The following is a 21,558-nucleotide window of genomic DNA, read 5'->3' as shown; positions in this document are numbered from 1 at the left end:
AAGATAAAAAATAGGAGCAATGGGGAAGGGAGTGACTTCAATGCCATTGAGTCCAGTTGCCAAAGTGGCCATTTTCTCCAGGGGACCTGATCAGCTGGAGATCAGTTCTAATAGCAGGAGATCTCCAGCTAGTATAGGGTTGCCAGGTCCCTTTGCCACCGGCGGGAGGTTTTTGGGGCGGAGCCTAAGGAGGGTGGCGTTTGGGGAGGGGAGGGACTTCAATGCCATAGAGTCCAATTGCCAAAGCGGCCATTTTCTCCAGGGGGACTGATCTCTGTTGGCTGGAGTTGTAATACCGGTAGCAGGAGATCTCCAGCTACTACCTGGAGGTTAGTACAGGAGCGAAGACAATTTAAACAAAGTGCAAAATTCTTTATAAAGTTGTCTCAATTGTGAGTACAAATTCTTCTTATTGAAGGCAGATATCATGTAGTAAGATAGAGGCCATCAGTTTATGGAGGATACGGCTGTTTCAAATTCTTAGCTTTTAAGCAGTTCTTCTTCAGTCCTTCATTCAATATCCTGCATATATTTCTACATATTTCATTATCACAGTGTAGGTTGCATCGGACGTCCCACCAGGGGTAAAGAACAAGTCCACGTCCCCCTAAGGGTAAGGATACAAATAAGAAGAATTTGTACTCACAATTGAGACAACTTTGAAAAAATATTCTTGTACATATGAACTTGTATGTATGCTCTTTTGTAGGTCTTTGACGTACATTTTGTCTTGTGTTGGCTTTATTTCCATGTAGCAGCTTATAAAGAATTTTGCTGTACTGATTTCCAAATCTTTTGATACTTGTAGTCAAAAAGGGCAAGAGTCCAGTAGGGTATGAGCTTTCGTGAGCCACAGCTCACTTCTTCAGATAGAAAATATTTTTGTTAGTCTTTAAGGTGCTACTGGACTCTTGCCCTTTTTGACTACTGCAAACAGACTAACACGGCTACCCACTGTGAATTATCTTTTGATACTTGCACAGTGGTGTCTATTTCGTGCTTCTACTACCTGGAGGTTGGCAACCCTAACCGTGACGAAGAATGCGTTTGTTCGTTATCAAAACCCGCTCGGTGTAAGAAGGGGTGGCTGTTTCCACACTCAACCCCCGTGTTTGGTTGCTTCTGAAAGGAGGCCTCGTGAAAACCTGGCCCAAGCAGCAAGAATTGGGGGCGGCGGCGGTGGGGGGGGGGGAGTAGCCTTGCTTCTCCTCCCCGTTGCGCCTTATCGCAGAAGAGACTCGGATCTGTCCCAACGCCACGAAGCGGGCCTCGCCCAGCAGGGCGGCTCTGTGTGGACGGAGCCCCCAGGCCTCCGCGCGCCCTGGCAAACAACAAAACCGCCAGCCAGCATCTTTTGTCAAGCCCCGGCTCCCCTCCCTCGGCCACAAAATAAATACCGAACCCGAGGCGTTTGGGCCGTTACTGCGGCAGGAAGAGGAGGGACTTGCGGGGCCGCGGCCGAGACGGGCTTTGGCGCTGGAGGCCGTCGTGAAAAGGCTGCCTCGCCGCCGCCGGCCCCCCCCCCACCTTCGGCGGCCGCCTGGCAGTTGGCGCGTCAACCGCCCGCGAGGAGAGGGGTGGGGGAGGGGAGACGGAGCGCGACGCCGAGCGCAGGAAGGAAGGGTGGGCAGCTCCCTCCGCCGTCATGTCGCAGCCCACGAAAGGCAAAAAGGCCTCCAAAGCGAGCAGGACGGTAAGGGGCGGCTGGCGACGGGGCTGCCCTCCGCTTTCTCGGCGGGACGGCCCCGGCTGAGGCGTGCGCGCGTGCGCGTCGGGACGCCGGCGTTTGCCCGCGGCCCGGTGCGGGTGGGAGCCGGGAGAGGGCAGAGCGGAGGGGGGGGGGGCAAACCGGGGTAGGAAGGAAGAGCCTGGGGCGATGGGTGGGGCGCCCCCAAGGCCCCGTCTGGGCTGGAGAGGACCCGAACAGCCCCCCCCCCGCCTCCCATTATAGTACAGTGGAAAGTCTACAGTGGGCAGCCGTGTTAGTCTGTCTGCAGTGGTAGAAAAGGGCAAGAGTCCAGTAGCACCTGAAAGACTCACACAAATATTTTGTTATTGCAGTGGGTAGCCGTGTTTGTCTGCAGTGGTGGATATTTTTGTGAGTCTTGAAGGTGCTACTGGACTCTTGCCCTTTTCTACTATTGAAAATTCTAGGCCGGGTTCTCCCACAACTCCAGGTCCTCGGGTGTAGGGAGGCGCTCCCTTCCCAGAAAGGGCCATTTATGAACAGGAGGTTTTGCCTTGGGTTGGCCGCTCTTAGATGCACATTTCCCCACCCCCAATCTGAATTCTCAAAACGTTACATGGGGGCTCATTTTTTAGTTTCGAGAATTTGGATTGGGGGGGTGGGGATGTGCATCTAGAGAGCAGCAAATCCAAGGCGAAACCTCCCGTGCATAAATGGCCACCGTATCTTGGGGAGAGCCTGGAGGCCTTTTCCACCCAGTGGGTGGGAGCAAGGAGGATTCCTTGAGCACAGCTGACAGCTCGGGTGAATTCCGACCCAGAAGGAAATGCGTGTGTGGCTGTGTGTGTAGGTGGTGTCATGTAAATTACATAAGCAATCCTTTCTCCTATCATGGTGAGCGGGGAATGAAAGCCAAGGGTGCCTCCGAAGGGTAAATGTTTGTTTTCGAAGCTACTTGCAAGGGCTCAAGCAGACCATCCCGACGACTTCCAGATGAAGGAGGGCTGTCTGGGTAAGGGAAAGTACTCTGTGGCAATTTATGCAGGGGAGGTTTTGCCTTGGATTTGCCGCTCTGGATGCACATTTTTCCGATCCGAATTCTCAAAACTCTGCATGGGTGCTTGTTTTTGAGTTTTGAGAATTCGGATGGGAAAAATGTGTATCTAGAGAGTGGCAAATCCAAGGCAAAACGTCCCGTGCATAAATGGTGTGTGTTCAGAGACCACTGTTTTGATCACGAATTTGCACGTTCAGTTCTAAATCTGGAGCCTGAAAATGCATTCTGATGGTTGGGTTGTGGCGTCATTTAAATCCTGGTTGGGATGCAAATAGGTTCTTTGCATGGTATATAAAAGCAAAGGGAAAAGGACAGCATGGCTAAAAGTCATTTCCCCACTTTGGGGTGGGGAAGGAGCATGGTAGAATTATGACCTTCGTCATTTACAAAGCACCTAAAATTGCTAGGTGTTGTACATAAATTAAAAATAAAGCATTCCCAGCCTGCGAGCTTAGTCTGTGGCAAAATGTGTTAGATTAGAACGTAGGAAGTCTAGGTTCAAGCCCCAACCCTGCTATGGAACTTGCTGGGTGTTCTTGAGTTGAGTGACACAATCTCAGCCTATTCTACCTCACAGGGGAGTTGTGAAGATTAGATGGGGAATGGGAAATTATGTATGCTATCTTGAGCTCCTTGGAAGAAGAGCAAGGTTTAAAATCTACTAGGTAGGTATATAAAAAGGAAAATCAAATGGAAGAAGATGGAATCAGGGAAAGCCAGGATAAAATGGATGTAAAGAAACTGGGAGCCCACAAGGGAATTGCGGAAAGGAGAATGATTTAGCAATCAACCCCATTCCACCCTCAAAATCTTCTCCTCCGGGATTCTCTAAATTTTCATGGAATTCAACAGGCTTTCTCCTCCTTCCTTTTCCCCTTTAACTGATATTCAGCTGCCCTCCATATTCTGTTCCTGCTGGAGCACATTTAATCTTTATTAGACTGTAAGTTAATCAACAGAGCAAGGAAAAAATCCGGTACCAAACGTGTGTGTGTGTGGAGGTGGTTTCATGTAAATTATATAAGCAATCCTCTTCCTATCATGGTGAGTGGGGAATGAAAGCCAATGTCATTTTTCTACCTTCCCAGGGAATCCACCCCCTCTTACCTTATCTGCAGGTGGCCAGGTTCAGAGGGTTTCATAATTTTGAATAGCAGTTGTCACAAGGGGCCAGTCAGTTCACTCTATGGTTGCTTCCACGTGGAAATTTTGCTCCAGTTTGGTATCCAACCCATGTGTGTATTTGTGTTTTGGTGTATCCATATAACATCCCCCCTTACTGTCCACTTTGTTTTTTCTTCTTCCACAAAACTGGCTTGATATATTTTTGAAAGATCAAAGTGCATTTTCATCCTGTATGGACAGGAAGGTGTGCATTTCTGAAGTTTTCCTTGCTTCCTTCCCCCCCCCCCCGCCATTCTCTGCACTTCCACTAGTGTGGATGCTCTAGTGCCAGTGCAAAATTCCTTTGCATGGATGGCTGCAATAACAGAAAAATCTTCATTGTGCGAATGCAACTTTTTATATGTCTAGTCTATCATTACATCTATGTGGAAAGAAGGGATATGAGTTTGATCCTCTACTTTTCATGTGTTATTAACAATGTATACAAAGCCATCAATGATAAGACTCTTGTAGAATTTAAGAAGCAAAACTTGATAGTTCCTCGCCTGCAAGATGCTCACAATCTATAGTACATAATGGAGAAGCAGAGAGACAAATGTAGGAAGGGGAAGCTGTGTGTGAATGCAGTCACACATACTTAAAACTTGGTTACATTTGAGGGAATGGGTTAAGGAGATAAACCAAAGACCAAGTAGAAAAGAAGAGGTGTGAAGGAGAGAAAGCATATTATACCTCAGTGCTGTTCCCCACACAGAGGAATTTATATTTATTTAATGTATAGTCCTCATTTCTTGCTGAGGCTCAAGGCAGATCACACAGTTAAGTGCAATGAAAACAGCGTAATAATTTAACAAGCAGTGTAGTAAAACTGGATTATAAAATCAGAACAGTCCACTACAAAGTGTATAATATATACAATAAAGCAGGATTACAAGATTGAAGAGCAATAGTGTAAAACAGAATGTTACCTACAACACACAAAGCTGGATATCTGAAGAAATGAGCTGTGACTCACAAAAGCTCATACCCTGCCAAGAATTCTGTTAGTCTTTAAGGTGCTACTGGACTCTTGCTCTTTTCTACTGCTACAAACAGAATTGTGGGATCCTGCATTGCGGGGGAGGGTTGGGGTCACTGGGGATGTGGGGGGAGGTAGTTGTTAATTTCCTGCATTGTGCAGGGGGTTGGACTAGATGACCCTGGTGGTCCCTTCCAACTCTATGATTCTAACACAGCTACCAATCTGGATCACTAAGTCAGAAAAAACTCTGTAGTATGTACAAGGAACAATGCAATGCAAATTGCCTAAAAATTTCAAGACACTTTAAGGGGTGGATTTTATAGATGGTCCCAGAAGCTGTTTGTATAGTCACAGTTTAGCTTTGGCGCCCCCCCCCCCACACAATATATATATATACTGCTCTGCAGATAAGAGCAGTTGATTCCTAACAACAGCTGCTTTGACTCTAGGAAGTTTATACCCTGAAATTCTTGTTGGCCTCTAAGGTGCTGGTGGACTGGCAGACCAGCATGGCTATTCTCTGTAACTAACAGCAGCTGTTACCAAAAGCAGGGGCCTCTTTTGCTCCCTCCATCCTGATAAGTTCACTTTAATTTATCTGACATAAATTGTAGTCCACCCCTGTACAAACTGCTGCATGTTATAAAAATGAACAAAAGGTGCCTACTGCCCGGCAGAGGATGCCCCTAGCTAGCCCCACTACAGGGTCCCCTTTGGAGTCTTCCCTCCACAAATACCCCAGTCATCACAGACTCGTTGGTGGTCTGTCGAAGATGGTCTCTGCTTCCATGCCGAAACGTTTACCGTAGCCCAGCATGGCTCCCAGACATCCAGGATTTGGGGAATAGAACACTTCCTGGCAGTGCTGGATTTAGATTAAGAGAGGCCCTTGGCTATTCCACTTGTGAGGCCCCTCCCAATCCCCCACCCTCAGGGCCAGAGGAAGATGGAAGGGTGTTTTAAACAAAATTCAGCGAAGCCGAGGATGATGACGCCATTCACAATTCCTCCTCTAAAGGACATAAGATGTTATCATTAAATGCCGTAGTGATTGAAAAATATACATTATACACCTTGGCCTGAGGCCTCCTAGATTTTGAGGCCCTAGGCTTCAGCGTGCCAAGCCTGTAGATAAATCCGGCACTGCTTCCTGCCCATGAAGGAATGAGTCACGCAGCAGCCCGTGTACATCTCTTTTTAAACTAGTTTAAGGGGAGTGGTCAGAATCCATTGCAGCGCAACTTTTAGAGCGACAGGAGGGGATAACTTACCTGTGCATGAGGGAGGGGCCGGGGCTCAGTGGTAAAGCATCCACTTGGCATGCGGAAGGTCCCAGGTTCAATCCCCAGCATCTCCAGTTAAAGGGACTAGGCAAGCAGGTGATGTGAAAGACCTCTGCCTGAGACCCTGGAGAGCCGCTGCCAGTGTGAGTAGACAATACCGACTTTGATGGACCTCGATGGTCTGATTCAGTATAAGAAAAGAGCAAGAGTCCAGTAGCACCTTAAAGACAAACAAACATATTTTCTGGCAGGGTATGAGCTGTTCAGAGGTATGAGCTGTTCAGAAGTGAGGTGTGGCTCACGAAAGCTCATACCCTGCCAGAAAATATTTTTGTTCGTCTTTAAGGTGCTACTGGACTCTTGCTCTTTTCTACTACTGCAGACAGACTAACACGAATTTGATTCAGTATAAAGCAGCTTCATGTGTTCACCGTTATTTTCCCACTTGGTAGTTAAGTACCTTGTGTGTGGGGGTGGGGGGGGGGGTAACGCAGGGAAATAAAATTGCTGTCCGGAAGCCAAACCGTCTCCGGGGTTCGCATCCCAGGGACCCTTCTTGTCTGTCTGTAGCCTGAAGGCGAAAGAGCCCTCCCGCCTTGGACCGACAGTCTCCCCGCCCCCCGAAGCAATGCAGTCGAGTCTGGCTGCGGGTTACCAGCCGATCACAAAGGCGTGGCTGCTCGGAGGCACTAAACTAACAAGGCCTCCTCGGCCTTTTATCGGCTGCTCGCTGCGGGGCGGGGCAGCCGAAGCAGGCAGCTGCCGCGCCGGCCGGCCCGCCCATCTCCCTTTCTCGGCTGGCCCCCCTCCTTTCTCCAATCTGCCCCTCCCTGCTGCAAGGGAGAAATTTATAGGCGCGGGCTGGGTTGGTGCGTGCGGTTGGTAGCGCAGAAACTGGAAGGGATTAAGGCTGCTGGAGTGGGAGCAGTTGTCCTCAGTATGGCTTTTGCAAGCTGGTGGTATGCTACGGTAAATACTCATAAGGTTTCACTCTTCCTGCAGCTTTTGGGTTCCTCTTGCTGCTTCTGTAGGGCTCGCTAGACCGTCGTTCGTAATTCTGTAGATGGGTCAGTGGGGAAAAAGTAGAACCAAGCCCTGTAGAGTAACACCTCGGCACAGGTTGTGCCAGACATGGATTTCCCCATCGAACAGGAAACTTCACCCTGTTCTGGTATGCGATGTCGAGCACATTCTTACAAGCTGCCCATGGAGTACTGAACTGTGAAGAATTGGGTCAGGAGAAAAGAAACCGAACCTCGAAAAGTTGAGAAAAGGTTATTTTCTGGTTTTTGATTCATGCAGATAGAAGTTGATTCTTTGGGGAACTGATTTTTGTCCTAGGATGCATATGGTAAACCAAGGCAGTCTTAGAACATCTGGAACAACTGTTTGGTCATCTTTAAACTTGTGAAGTCAACTTAATATTTTGTGAAGATGGAACAGGCACTTAGATGTGTTAGGATATTTATGTTGTTTCAAAAGCCTTTTTATAGTTACATGTTTATGACAAAAGCTTTGAATGACTCCTTAGTATGAAGATTGAACGCAGAATCCACATATGGGTGAATTTAGTGTCAAAGCTAATGCTCATTTGTAGTTGTATTTTTGCTGTTTCATAGTTTTTGAAAAGTCCTGCATGTTACCTCTTTTCTCGTATTAATTTCAGTTCTTTTAGAGATTAACATTAGAATTCTCTTTTTGGACAAGTGCTTAACATAAAACAATTATAAAATTTGTTACGTGTCGGAAATGTTACTTGTAAATTTTTCTAGCATATTGGAATAGTCCTAAAAAGATCACAAAAATTCTTTGAAATTGAGCAGTTCCTTTCACACAAGATCACTGAGCATAAACCTGCTGTTACATCTTTTTAAGCAAACCATCTGTGATATTTGCCTGATTTCACAAGCTTCAGGAAATATTTGTCCAGTGGTACATAGATCCTGAAAAAAAAATCATATGACTTGATCCAGTGAGGGAGGTCCGCATGTGAAAGTGGGCTTAGGTACACAGCTCATGCCAATGCTTAGCTTGTCTGGGCCTTATCTGCTGTAGTGGTTCGGAGTGTTTTTGCCCAGCTTCAGCTGATGCATCAGCTACTTCCGTTCATGGTTCAGTCAGATCTGGCCACGGTGATGAGCCTTAGTTACATCTAGACTGGACTACTGCAATGCACTCTACTTGAGGCTACCCTTGAAGATTGTTCAGAAGCTGCATCTAGTGCAGAACACTGCAGCCAGACTGCTAGCTGGGGCCTGCTATTGAAAGTATGTGATCCTGATACTACAGCAATTACACTGGCTACCGATCTGTTCCTAAGCCCAGTTCAAGATGTGGGTTTTCACCTTTAAAGCGCTATATGGCTTGGGACCAGGGTATCTGAAGGACCGTCTTCTCCCATACATTCTTGCCTGGGAATTTAACATCGTGGGGAGAGCCCCTCCTGACTGTCCAATCAATCAAAGAAGCTCACTTGGAGGGTACATAAGACAGGGCCTTTTCAGTGGCACCTCCACAATTATGGAACAACCTCCACAGAGAGGTGTAATGGGCCTCTCACTTTCAATCTTTAAAGAGGCAGTAGAAGGTGTCTTTATTTAGGACTGCAGTTGATTAATTTACTAGCTGTTATAAACTGTAAGCCGCCTTGAACTCTGTGTGGAAGAAAGGTGGTTAATAAATGTTTTAAATAAATAATGTAAAATCTGTGTCTTAAGATACAGAAGGACCTGAGGTCTCAAGCTGTTTATTATGACTACCTATGTACAACTGGAAATGGATTGAGGTATTAAGGTGTTGAAATGCAGGGTCGAACAAGAGTTTTATGGATACTATGGTGCGCCAAAAAGACAGATTAAGTGGGTTTTAGATCAAATCAAGCCTGAACTCTCCCTAGAAACGAAAATGACTAACCTGAGGCTATTTTACTTTGGTCACATTATGAGAAGATGCTAATGCTAGGAAAAGTTGAAGGCAGCAGGAAAAGTGAAAGACCTGAGCAAGGCTGTTAATGAGAGGATGTTTGGGAAGTCATTTTAGAGGTTTTTAATTCATAGGGTCACCATAGGTCGGAAGCAACTTGACAGAACTTAACATGCACACACATCAGTGTAGCAGCCTAGTTAACAGAGGAAAAAGGGATGCTGGATTGGGGCTATCATTTCCCAACTGGAAATGTGTTGGGGTAATTTTTAAAACCTATCAGCCTTTTCCACAATAAAAATGCATTGGGTAACTTAACCTTTTAATTCCAGAGGCATAGCCGGGTTGGTGTGTTGTAGCTAAAATAAAGGAGTCTCATGATACCTTAAAGGCTAACAAAAATTGACTCCAGCATAAGCTTTTGTGGACTGTAGTCCACATCTTCCTATGCAAAAAGTGGATACCTACAATGCAGATGCTTTTTTCTGTATGAGAATGAGAGGGGAAACCAGCATTGTCAAGAGCCATGAAATATAAATGATGAAAAATTCAAATTTAATCAGGAAGAGCCCATTCACTAGTTGTGCTAAGATAGCTAATACTTCTTTTGTTAAGTTACTTGACACCTGTTCTGGCTCATAAATCCCAAATCTGTTCAATCCAGGGTGAGAGGTAGTGCTAAACCTCTTAATGAATTCCAATTTGGCCATTTCACTGTGGACTTTCCCTTTGAAATTATTTTGCAGGAGACTGGTGGCACTTAAATCAGCAACAGAACAGATCAAAATGTTCCCCCACTGATTTCTGAATATTGTGATTTAGATGTGTCTCCATTTATTCTTTTTCTCAGGGACTGACCTGTTTGTCCCTGAGACAATATACTCTTAAAAAGTTAGCTGATTTGTGAACACGTGACCATTAATTTCTGCAGGATGTCCTTTTTGCCTGCTTGGTTATGATGTGAATACCTTTTTAACCCATTAACATTCATTTCTATTTCAGTCACTGCCTTGTTTAAGAAAATGGATTTGTTTAACAAATGCAGATAAAAGGTGCTTAATGTTAGCATTGGAAATTCAGTTGGAAACATACGAGTTATATTAAGAAGCAGCTGTGAATTGTATTATCAAAATTGTGCTTGTGGGGAAGATGATGATGAAAACCACCCAGAGAGTCTTGACTCATAAAAGGGATTGAACTTGAACATTCTTGTTAGCTTTGAACCGTTTAGGCAGGCATCTGAATTAATTGGTTATTTCCTGGGTGGATTTGATTTAAATCAAATCATTTTAAATCAAATCCACCCTAGAAATAATCAATTAATTCAGATGCCTGCCTAAACGGTTTAAATCATGATTTAATCGATTTAAATCACTACTCAGTAAGACTTGATTTAAATCATGGTTTTCTACGTAAAGACTCATTCTTACTGGTATAATCTTAATATTTACAACCAGATGAATGTTTAATTTTTAGAATAGCTTTTCAGATTAGTTTTACAGTTCTATAAAAAAATACTGATTTGGTTATACTAGTAGAAATCCATCCATTGATAATTAAAAAATTATCATGAGGTGAACTATCTCCGATTTCATTCGGGCCACCAGGCCTTGCATTTCACTGTTGCAGTGTTTGCATTTTGCATGCATGCCTGCCTTACTCATAGGTAGAGGAACTTCATTAAAATATTCCCAAACTTGGTCTCTTTTACAGCCTGCTGCCATTATAGGTTTTCTCCTCCAGGAAGAGAATAGTATGATAATATGTATGAAAATAGGGTTGCCAACTGCCAGGTAGTAGCAGGAGATCTCCTGCTAATTCAACTGATCTCCAGCCAATAGAGATCAGATCACCTGGAGAAAAATGGCCGCTTTGGCAATTGAACTCTATGGCATTGAAGTCCCTCCTCTCCCAAACCCCGCCTTCCTCAGGCTCCACCCCAAAAATCTCCCGCCGGTGGCGAAGAGAGACCTGGTAACCCTATATGAAAACCATAGGCTTTATCAAATGGGAAGGCTAAATTTATCTACCTCTGAATAGGAGTTCTGAAACTGACTGCTTTATAGTGAGATAATATATTCAGTGTAGCGTAGGACTCCCTCACCCCTTGTTTGGAAGCATTCAAGTACTGGATCTAACTTAAAGGATCTGATTCAAATCTAACAAGTGGATTAGAGCCTTCTGATAGAAGAGCGCTGAATGTGTTCTGCATACAGAGAGAATGCCAACTTTTCTTGAAATGGTAACGTCACTGTGGGTTAGCATAGAGTAGCTCCCTCTGATACTGGTGTGCATCTGTCTTTATTTGTTCAATGTAAGTACTTTTTTAAAAAATTAAAGCTTCTATTTCCTAGTTTACAAGGCATGCCTTGAAGATCAAGGCGTTTGAGCTGACAGGCGTGGCCTCTGAAGAACATACTTTTATGGCATTTTATTATGCTTTATTGAGCATTATTGCAACTGCTAATGAAACCTGAAATGTGTGTTCTTTTGAAGGCTTTCTGCATTGTGCGCTGTTCCTTTTGTAGCAGGCATCTTTGGCTGTGTTCTAGTTACTGTCACTTTACTAGCCAGGCAACAAAGGGACTGTGGACCGTGTGAGTTGGCTCCTGCAAGTTTGAAAAAACTACTGCGATGTGGAAGATGGTGAAATCAGAAAATACTGTTATCCTTGACAGCTATTCATTGGTGTATTTGTTTTGGATAAATTTGTCATAAAATATTTTTAATTACATATCAAAGATGTAACTTCAAATACAATACTAAAATCAATATCCAGAGATCTGTTGGACTCTGGATTTAAGCTGCTGCTTTTACATTCTTTATTCACCTATAGAAACTTTAACTGCATGGAGTAAAGAACTCCGTTTGAAAAACAAAAAGCCAGAAAACCCTGTCACTGGATGCAGAACATTCTTACTGCTCTGTGCTGCTTTTTATTTGTATTGGAAATCTTTGTGATACCAGTGGGATCTCCATATCTGTAACTATGATGCTGTTTTGACTATGCTTTAACATTTGGAGCACAGAAGTATAAAATCATTAGATGCAGAAGCCCACACATGCATGCTTGCCACTGAATAACTAGTATCCAATGGTAACTTGTATGTGTGAATGAACCATACTAGATGTATCACCATGGACAGAATATTTTTAACATCATTTTAGTTTGCTTTTACTTGACAGTCCTATTAAGCTGCTCAGTGGTCTATGTTTTATACTTTGATTGGGATTTTAATAATAACTTTCTAATAATAACTTTAGTAACTCCTTTCCTAAAGGAGCTCATTTATGACTGAATGCAAGGTTATCCCATTATCCATTTTATGCTCACAGTGACCTTACAAGGTATCATATGTAAAAAGTGATTTTCTCAATCTGAAACAGTCCCCTGGGGGCACTATTTGCCCTGGAGTGCACATGGGTTTTCTCAAAGTTCATAGCTGCAATGGGTGTACAAAAGTAGTTGTGCAGTTTTCTAGCTCATGGCTGATATCTTGGGTAGGTCATATGTTTGTTTTAATAGTTTGGCATTTTTCTTTCAGCATGGTGATAAAAATACAGGCAAAGCATCTGGAGATAAAAAAGGAACAGAAGCAGCAGAGGTAAGTACAGTCACAGTTCTTTTCTTTAAAAAAAGAAGTCTTAACAGTTTTGTAGATGATAGTTACTGAAGACTATGATTTTCATTCACAAATTATGATTTGGGAAAATCTCTTTATTTTCACTCATATCATTAAGGGAAGCAGATGGATGATCTGGCACTATTTTGATATGATTTTGTATTTGAAGGGGGTTCTATAAAAGCTTTATTGTGAATCCGTATCCACATTTGAATCTGCTAGCTGGAAGAGTGGATCTTAATTTTAGCAGTACATTTTTAAAAAATTGAGTGGATCTCTTTCGAAAGCATGAATGTGCAGTTCTGTGCATTCTTCTATTTAGTGCTGTATGTACAGTAGTAGCAAAGGCATTTCTGGGCTTTACGGTAATTTCAATGAAGTTCCTCAGCCGCATCAATAGAAGATTCCAGGGAAAACAAAGAGGTCAAAGAAGATGTAATGCGAACAACCATATTAGTTTAATCATCTGTCTTCATCACTCATAGAGCCAGGTGGAAGTCACATTTTAATGGGGCATATGTGTGGTGAATGGAACCTTTCCATTCCCTCGAGTACTTTTCTCCCACCCTAGCTCATTTCTTATATAGGCGGTGGTCTGGGAGAAAAAAGCATGTGAACAACCAAGCTTGAAAAGGTGATGCAAAGGAAAGTTCAGCTTTTCTCCCCTGCATTGTTCATCTGATATTAAAATCACACTCGCCTCACCTGTAATTTAAAACATGAAAGGTGGTCTTGTAACAGGTTCAGATGCTGTGTGATGTAGGCTAAATAGTACTGTTTGGCATATGTAAGAGTACTGATAGCCTAGGAATTATGATAAGGTACTTTTAAAATGTTCCTTAATACTTTTACAATCTAAATTTCAGCAGCGTGGGGAGAGAGAGAAAGCACAAGGAAATAGGGAAGTACACCCAAACCAACAGCTTTGTTTTAATAATTATCTGTGAGTTCAAAAGACTAGGAATCTGACATTTCAAGTGCGCTAGCCATCATGTCACCAGAATCTCAGCTGAGCCTTTGAAACTTCCTGAATAAAAGGCAGTTCACTTGTAAGTTGAGCTCTTCTGTCTCTTATTAGACCGATGACTACATATCGTATTGCCTAAAGAACAAGGGCTGCTGTAATGCACCCTCTGTGACTCTTTCGCATCACTTCTTTCATTGCCTAACCTTTTTTCAGCCTGCTGGCATAAAGGAAGATGTTGTACTCAAGTTCCCGAAGATGCAGAGACCGAACATGCATTAATCATGGTTAAAGTCAATGCTGTGTCGTCTTGTCTTCCAACAATTAAGCAACCTAGGGCATGCAGAAAAACTCTTCTGATATCATATTTTTTTTTAAAAAAAAAACTGAAATACTATTGAAGCATTTAAGTGTTAGAAGTGTTGAACTTGTAGCTTTGTCAGAAGGCATCAAACGTAACTGGGAATGTGTTGTATTAATAATGTTCTGGTAGGAGGCTGCATGGCCGTTTCTGTGCCCCTGCAGCCTTTCCTCTTCCTGTTCTAAGGTGAAATTAGTGTTCTCAGCTCAAATCACCTGTTTCATGGGCAGGTGTGAGATAGGACTCTGGTCTCTGCTAGAATCTGGTGTGTGCTCCTTTTCTCCCTTCCCGTGCTTTCAAATCTTGCAGTCTTTTGGTAGATTTGCTCATGCAGTGCATTGGCAATATACATTCATGCTAGATGTTGCTCTCTTTTCTACCTTAGCGTCCCAAGCTCTTTTATTTTCTTGTATTACTTCAAGGAGGAGCTGTGCAATAATATATCAAAGTGTTTCTATTCTCCATGTATACTTGCTGTTTGGTTAATTTTAGGCAATATTGGTAGAGCAACTCCAGGGTGTTATGGGTGGCTTCTGGCCTTGACCCTTTTGATTCTGGCTTCAAGCTGAGTTAGGAAGTAGAGATGGCTTTGATTGCTCTGGTGGATGATCTCAGCAACTGAGGAAATGCTTATCTGGGGAAGGGCCGTAGCTCAGTGGTAGAGCATCTGCTTGGCATGCTGAAGGTCCCAGGTTCAATCCCCGGCATCTCCATTTAAAGGGACCAGGCAAGTAGGTGATGTGAAAAACCTCTGCTTGAGACCCTGGAGAGCTGCTGCCGGTCTGAGTAGACAGTACTGATTTTGATGGGCCAAAAGGTCTGATTCAGTATAAGGCAGCTTCATGTGTTCATGTATTATTCTGGCTTGACCTCTGAGTTGCCATGGACACTGTGGACTATTTGATTCTACTGAAGTACTTGAAGAGTGGTATAGGTATTAGGGGATTGGCATTTGAATGCTTCGAACCCTTGCTGTTGGATAGTGTTTAGAAGGTTGTGGCCACAGATTCTGAGTCAGTAGTGAGCCCCATGGCGCAGTGTGTTAAGCTGCAGTACTGCAGTCAAAAGCTCTGCTCACGACCTGAATTCAATCCCGACAGAAGTCGGTTTCAGGTAGCCGGCTCAAGGTTGTCTCAGCCTTCCATCCTTCTGAGGTCGGTGAAATGAGTACCCAGCTTGCTGGGGGTAAAGGGAAGATGACTGGGGAAGGCACTGGCAAACCACCCCGCAAACAAAGTCTGCCTTGGAAACGTCGGGATGTGACGTCACCCCATGGGTCAGGAATGACCCGGTGCTTGCACAGGGGACCTTTACCTTTTTTAACATGGGACTTAACTGTTGGGTTCTGCAGGACTCAGTATTGTCTCCCATGCAAGACCCTTAAATGACATTGTCATAACTATTGGACTGTCTCCACTTGAAGGTAGCTGCAATAATCAGAGCAGTCGGTTCAGAGCGAGCTGTTTCTACTCAGGATTTCTTGGTGGCTGCTCATGTCCTATGGAATCATCTTCCCAAGGATGTGAGAAAGGCTCTAACCTTGCAAAGATTATGACGGCTCTGTAAAGCATTTAGATTAAATATACAGATTTACAAATCAATTCCAATCCTAGACGGAGCATAGTTCCTGTAGCACCCGCTGTGCCAACAGGCAGTCAGGACAACTCCCTCTAGCATAATTAAACTGAATATCAAAAAAAGAGAGGAGGGAAGTATGGAGTCTTATAATACACTGTTACATGGAGCTGTCATGGTAGGCAGCTTAGAAATTTCATTGGTCACAATGTCACAGATAACTTGTTATCCATTGCAAATTCTCATGCTAATAAAATTCCTATTTTAAAACCATAGCACTAGTTTCTTCCCTGTTTCTGAGTTCAGTTAAAGGTGATGGTACTTACCTTTAAAGCCCTTCAGAACCTGGAACCCACTTACTCAAAGGACCATCTCTCTTGGGCCGAGTTTGTCCATCTCTTTCTCTACTCAATGCTGTCTGTCCTGCAGGCCAATATACCCAGTGCCTAATATTGGGATAGCACTGTAGTTCCTCTCCCACATTATGGAATGCCTTCCTGAAAATTTTTGGAGGCCTCTATTTTGTTTTTCAGAAAATTCTGCACGATTGAATTTTGTAGTAGACAGCTTTAAGATAGTAGACAGAATTAAAATGAATATTTTGGTTTCTTTGGCTGTTTGTTCATCTGGCATTCTAGTTTGTTTATTTATTCATTCATTCATACCTCATTCATTCATACCTCATCTTTCTTCCCAGTGGGGACCCAGAGCAGCTTACATCATTTTCCTCTCCTCCATTTATTCTAACAACAACCCAGTGGGGTAGGTTAAGTTGAGAGAGTCTGAGTAGCAAAAGGTCACCCAGTGGGCTTCCATGGCATAGTGGAGATTTGAGGCTGGGTCACACAGATCCTCATGCAGCACTGTAACCACTGCAGTACACTGACTCTTTATGGGTTGCAATTTGTATGAAACTTGTTTGTAGCAAAATATTATGACCTGCTTTAAATTCTTTTTGGAGAAAAATGGATGAGGAATATCTTTAAACAAATATGGTTTTTCTGCCTTCAGCTGGACAGTTGAGTCCATCTTCCTATCGTCACGTCAAAACTTCACTCGTTGACTTGGAAAGAGAACGTTCTGTGGTAATGGTGGGAGTCAAGGCCAGACCATTTTAGTTATGTAATTTCTATTCTTGGGGCCATGGTGAAGTATAGCTTTTCTAGCCTATCATTAAAACTAATACTTAAAAAGAAGCATACAAGCTTATGTGCAGTTCTTTGAAATAAAAGGCAGAGGGAGGGAGCAGAGCCTTTTCCAGGCCTATTTTGGCCTTTGAGGGAGACCAGGTCTGGCTAAGGTTGCCAGCTACGTGTTGGGAAATTCCTGGAGATTTTGTGGTGAAGTCTGAGAAAGGTAGGGTTTGGGGAGAGAAGAGGCCTCAGCTGGATATAATTCCATAGAATCCACCCTCCAAAGCAGCCATTGTGAAAGAGCTCCCCAACCTGTCTCCACCAGTTGGAGGCTGCTTTGGTTTGGTCAAAGGTTTTTCAAAAGACAAAACCTTGAACTCCAGGCTTTCGCCCCAAGCCCAAGGAGTAGCTGCCACCAGCCCTTTCAAAAGATTGAGCTCCAGGGGGAAGATAAGGGCAATCCTCTCCCAACTCACTCCAAAATTGAGTGCAACGCTTACCCTGCAAGGTAGAGGCCTGCCAGGGAAAGATTACACTCCCAAAATGTCTTAGGTTTTTGGTAGGTGGTTTTACACTCACACAAGGCACTTAGAATTTAGGCTTGGAATCCCAAAATCACAGACACAAGCCATTTAAAGGCTAACAATTTATTTATAAGATTCAAGCTGGTTTACAGGAAAGAAAAGTCATGAAGTGTTAAGCAAGAAAACAATAAACTATTTAGCATAACTAGCTAATACATTCAAAAGCCTTTTTGGTTCAAAAGGATTGGCAAAGGTTTCTTGCATCAGGTTTATAGTTACCAACTTCCAAAGATGCTTCCAGCATTCAAGAGTTTCAAAAGGTTGTCCAAAGGTTTCTCCAAGCAGGTCAGCTTGACCAGAGTTTTCCCGTAGGGCCAAAATCAAATGGGTTGTGATGCAGCCAGCACAGCTCTCCTGCTGTACCCCAAAGCATGCATAGTTTTCTCAAGGGTTGGTTTGTCCTTATATTCGTTTTCTCAGTGGCATGAGCTCATAAAGGCCAATTGAGAAAACGCAAGCACTTAGCTGTTAATTAATCGCTTGGTCAGAATTGCTGACTCACTCAGATGTGTTCAGGTGAGGAAGCCTGCAGAACTACCTGCACCTGGACATTGTCATGATGGCTGACCGATTGGTTACTAGGGCAATGCACGGCCTTGCATTCCAGAAAGGGGAAAGGTTAACTAGCACCAGCTGGGGCTTACTCCCTCCACAGAAGCAGTTTTCCAAAGGAAACTTATTTTTCTGGTCTAAAATCCCAATAACACAAAATTCATAGGCCTCCCAGGCCTGAACCAAAAAATCATGCAATCCAAGAAATTGAGAGGCCTCAACTTCTTGACAGCCATTTTCTCCAGTGGTACAGATCTCGGTCATCTGGAGTTCAGCTGTAATTCTGGGAGATCTTAAGGTCCCACCTGAAGGTTGGCAACCCTAAGCCTGGCAGCAACCACTTGATGACTTGATGCCACTCAATTTGCATGACTCAACTCGGCCTGGCAGCTTGCTACTGTTCAGCAGCTGGCACCCTACAAAAGCCAGTGTGGTGTCGTGGTTAGAACTTCAGAGTAATGTCTGGGGGCCCAGGTTCAAATCGTCATCTGGCTGTGGAAGCTCATTGGGTTGTTTTTTGGACCAGTCACATATTTTCACCCTAACCTACCTTTGCTGTAAAGATAAAAAGGAGGAGAGGAGAATAATGTGAGCTGCTTCAGTTTCCACTGTGGAGAAAGGTGGGGCAAAAATGAATCAAATAATAAATACAGCTGAAGATGCGAGGCAGATAAAAGGTCGATGAATGGCTGAGAAGAATAGAATGAAGCAGGGAAAGGAGACAGGATATGGAGGTTGCCAGGAGGAGGGAAAGAAAAAAATAGTGCAGGGAGGGGAACACGGGGAAATAAGAAGCCCCCTCCTACAAGTGCTTCAGAGCTCCCGTGCAAGTGGGCCTGGCCCAGTGGCCGACACCACACAACTGGGCCATAGTTTTCCTAGGCAGAGGCTGCTTGTGGGGGAAGGGGAAAAGCTAAAGATGGGTCGGCTGCTGGTTGGGAAGTAGAGAAGGAAGCAGGAAAATGGGAGATACTATGGGGGCTTTTCAGGAAAGACAAGAGGAAATAGTGGGCGAATGGGAAATTAGATGCCTCCTGCTAGTCCTTGCGGGTTCCCACTTGTCTCTTTCTAATAGTTATAAGGTGCCGCAGCAAGTTTTAGGACTGGACTGCTGGCAGCTCAGCAAGCGCATTTTAACTTGTTGAATGGTGTAATAATGATAGCTTCTAAGACAATATTGGCAAAGAAAATGCAACCTTGAAAACGAATAGCCAGGTTCAGAGCTTTGTTCCAAGTGCAGTCCTAGACTGTAATAATGCTGAAAGCTACAAAACACAATGTGGGCATGCAAGCTAAATTACTGTATCAAAGATCAGATTGATTTGAGAAGGCCGGAAATTTCTTTTATGTAGAGGTTACTGCAGAAATTGCTGGGTAAGTGTTTCTGCATTTACTGTGCTAGAACAGTGATGGGGTATGAAAGGAAAGGGGGAAATTGCTTCCTGAATATTCTTGTGGAGTTTAGTTCTGTTGTTTGTGGTTTTGGGGGTCAGTATTATTAGCCAAGTAAGATGATCATTTATAGCCTACAAACAAAATGTAAACAGTAGTCATAAAAGATTAAAGGCAATTAGGCAGGGGACATAAGGGATACTGAAATGAATGAGCCAGTCTGAGGAGATAAACGCCATCTAATTTCAGAAACAACTGTCAATGCCTCTTCTAGGGTTGATCATCAAGTTTATTTTTGGATGCTTCAGCAATCACAGCGCTTAAGCTGAACATCAAGCATTGGATGCTTGTGAGCATATTGTACCACTTCTGAGAGTTGTAGCGTGCAGTCAGAGGTGGCATCTCTTAGCCTGTTTTCTAGATAGTTTGTCTAAGAAGTGTGATCTTATTGCAGACGTTAATAATGCATTAATTAAAAAGATTTTAATTTCTTGATAACTGGTGACACTTTGGAATCATTTATAATCTGGCCAATGTGAAGTATTTTTATTCCTCAGGGGTGTCTATGTGAGACCAATAGGACATTAGAGTTTAGCTTTGGCTGGCTTGTTGCTGTTAAGGTACAAAGCATATTACAATCGTTATCATATTTTCCTTTCCACGCCTTTATGATACAGGCATTATAATTTCCCTTTTCCCAGAATGAAAGCAGAACTTGAGAGGCAATTACATGTTGCTTACCTGTCAAATGTTACCAAAACTGGGTGGCATTGCCCAGTGAATCTAGGTTGATGGGTGTGAGAATGAATCCCGTTTATTGAGGTCCAGGTCCAATTTACTAATTGTGACGTGAACGTTGTGTTTACATTTGCTGTCAAATGTGTGTCACAACCATGGTACTGTTTAGCTTCTCAAGGCATAACGTGAGTTGTGAAAGAACAAATCTGAGTACACAATAATATAGGCCTATTAGGGATGGGAGTCTATAGGTAATACTGGGATTATAGTTACAAATTTTTGGCAGCTATTGCCAGACTAACAGTGCAATCCTATGCTGAGTTACTCTAGTCGGTTGATTGATAAATTTCCCCATGCATATGCAGCAGAAGTTGCTGTGTAGAATGTGGTTGAGCAAGTAATATTTTGCATCTCCTACAGAACTTTCCTTATCCCCATTTCAATACCATTTTGAGATGTTTTGTGTTTAAAGTTTATTGGAAGTTTTGAGAGGTTTATTGTTTAAAGTTTATTGGAAGTTGAACGTTCTCTTGCTCGGGTGCTGCTCTGCACATATTCTCTGCTTTATTTACTCCACTGAACAGGAACATTTCATTCTCATGCAGCAAGGCTATTTTTCAGTCTGTTATGGGCTGGTACATTGTGCTTTTGCCATTGAAATGGGAGAAGATGATACATTCTAATGTAGCTAGGTCACCCTTTGACTGATAATGCAGAAAGGTTCAGTCTTCCAGTTAGCTACTTGCACGTTTGTCCTGAGCAAGGATGAACCTATTCTGGGAGAATGGCTTGTCAGGTCTGTTCACAGAGGCACCCTGAATGACACAGGTTTTCTATCTAAAGAAGTTGTTGGATGGTAAGGGCTGCCATGTTCCTGTTGGATGGCTAAACTGGCATATTTTGAAAAATGTTTGCTAATTATGCAAATCAAGTATGTTAATGGTTGCATTGTCTACCAGGTACTTTGTGTTTGTTCCTGGCAATCACCTCAAAAATCGGGGGAGGATTGGAGGAAAAGTTTCTTTATCGGGCCTCTTGTTCATGCTCATGCTTTCCCCCATATACAGCAGAGGTTATTGGAGGGAGAGAGTTAGCAAGTTTATTAATCTTATGGTGATTTTCCTCATTGGCTAAAAGGCAGGAACAGACATGTTTTTCAAGAAACAATTGGAAAGAATACTGTATGTACATTTTGCATTGTAGCTCTAGATCTACAAGAGGCGAGGACTGTTCCCTAAAAATGAAAGTTGCAAATCCTGTTCAGTTAATGTGTAGTATATCAGTAGTAGACTTTCCTTTCCCCATAAAACTTATATGACATTTTTATATCCATCAGTATGGCTTAAGTCTGCTGATCCTATGGTCTGGAGGATTGGAAGCAAGCAGTTTCTTCCTGCCTTTCCCTCTCCTTCCTCTTTCCTCAGGGTGGCCAATGTATGGCTGAGGGTCACATGCTGCCCACCAGCATGTGGTGCAGCCTGCAGCCCCTCTATCAGTTTGGGCTACATGTCACCAAGTGGCTGCAACTCTGAGTAGGGGGC

At 43.5% G+C, this 21,558-nt stretch overlaps 1 protein-coding gene across 1 annotated transcript in view; it reads left to right on the top strand.

Annotated features, from left to right (window-relative positions):
- Nucleotides 1-1,640: 1,640 nt before the first annotated feature.
- Nucleotides 1,641-21,558, top strand: part of CAST (calpastatin) — a 67,881-nt gene continuing 47,963 nt past the window's right edge. Inside the window, 2 exon segments of the mRNA XM_056849035.1 lie at nucleotides 1,641-1,693; nucleotides 12,641-12,700. Coding sequence (XP_056705013.1) covers nucleotides 1,646-1,693; nucleotides 12,641-12,700 — 108 coding nt within the window. The 5' untranslated portion in view covers nucleotides 1,641-1,645.

Source organism: Euleptes europaea, chromosome 4 (genome assembly GCF_029931775.1).
Source record: "Euleptes europaea isolate rEulEur1 chromosome 4, rEulEur1.hap1, whole genome shotgun sequence".
NCBI lineage: Eukaryota > Metazoa > Chordata > Lepidosauria > Squamata > Sphaerodactylidae > Euleptes > Euleptes europaea.
This window is presented reverse-complemented; position numbering and strand designations above follow the sequence as displayed.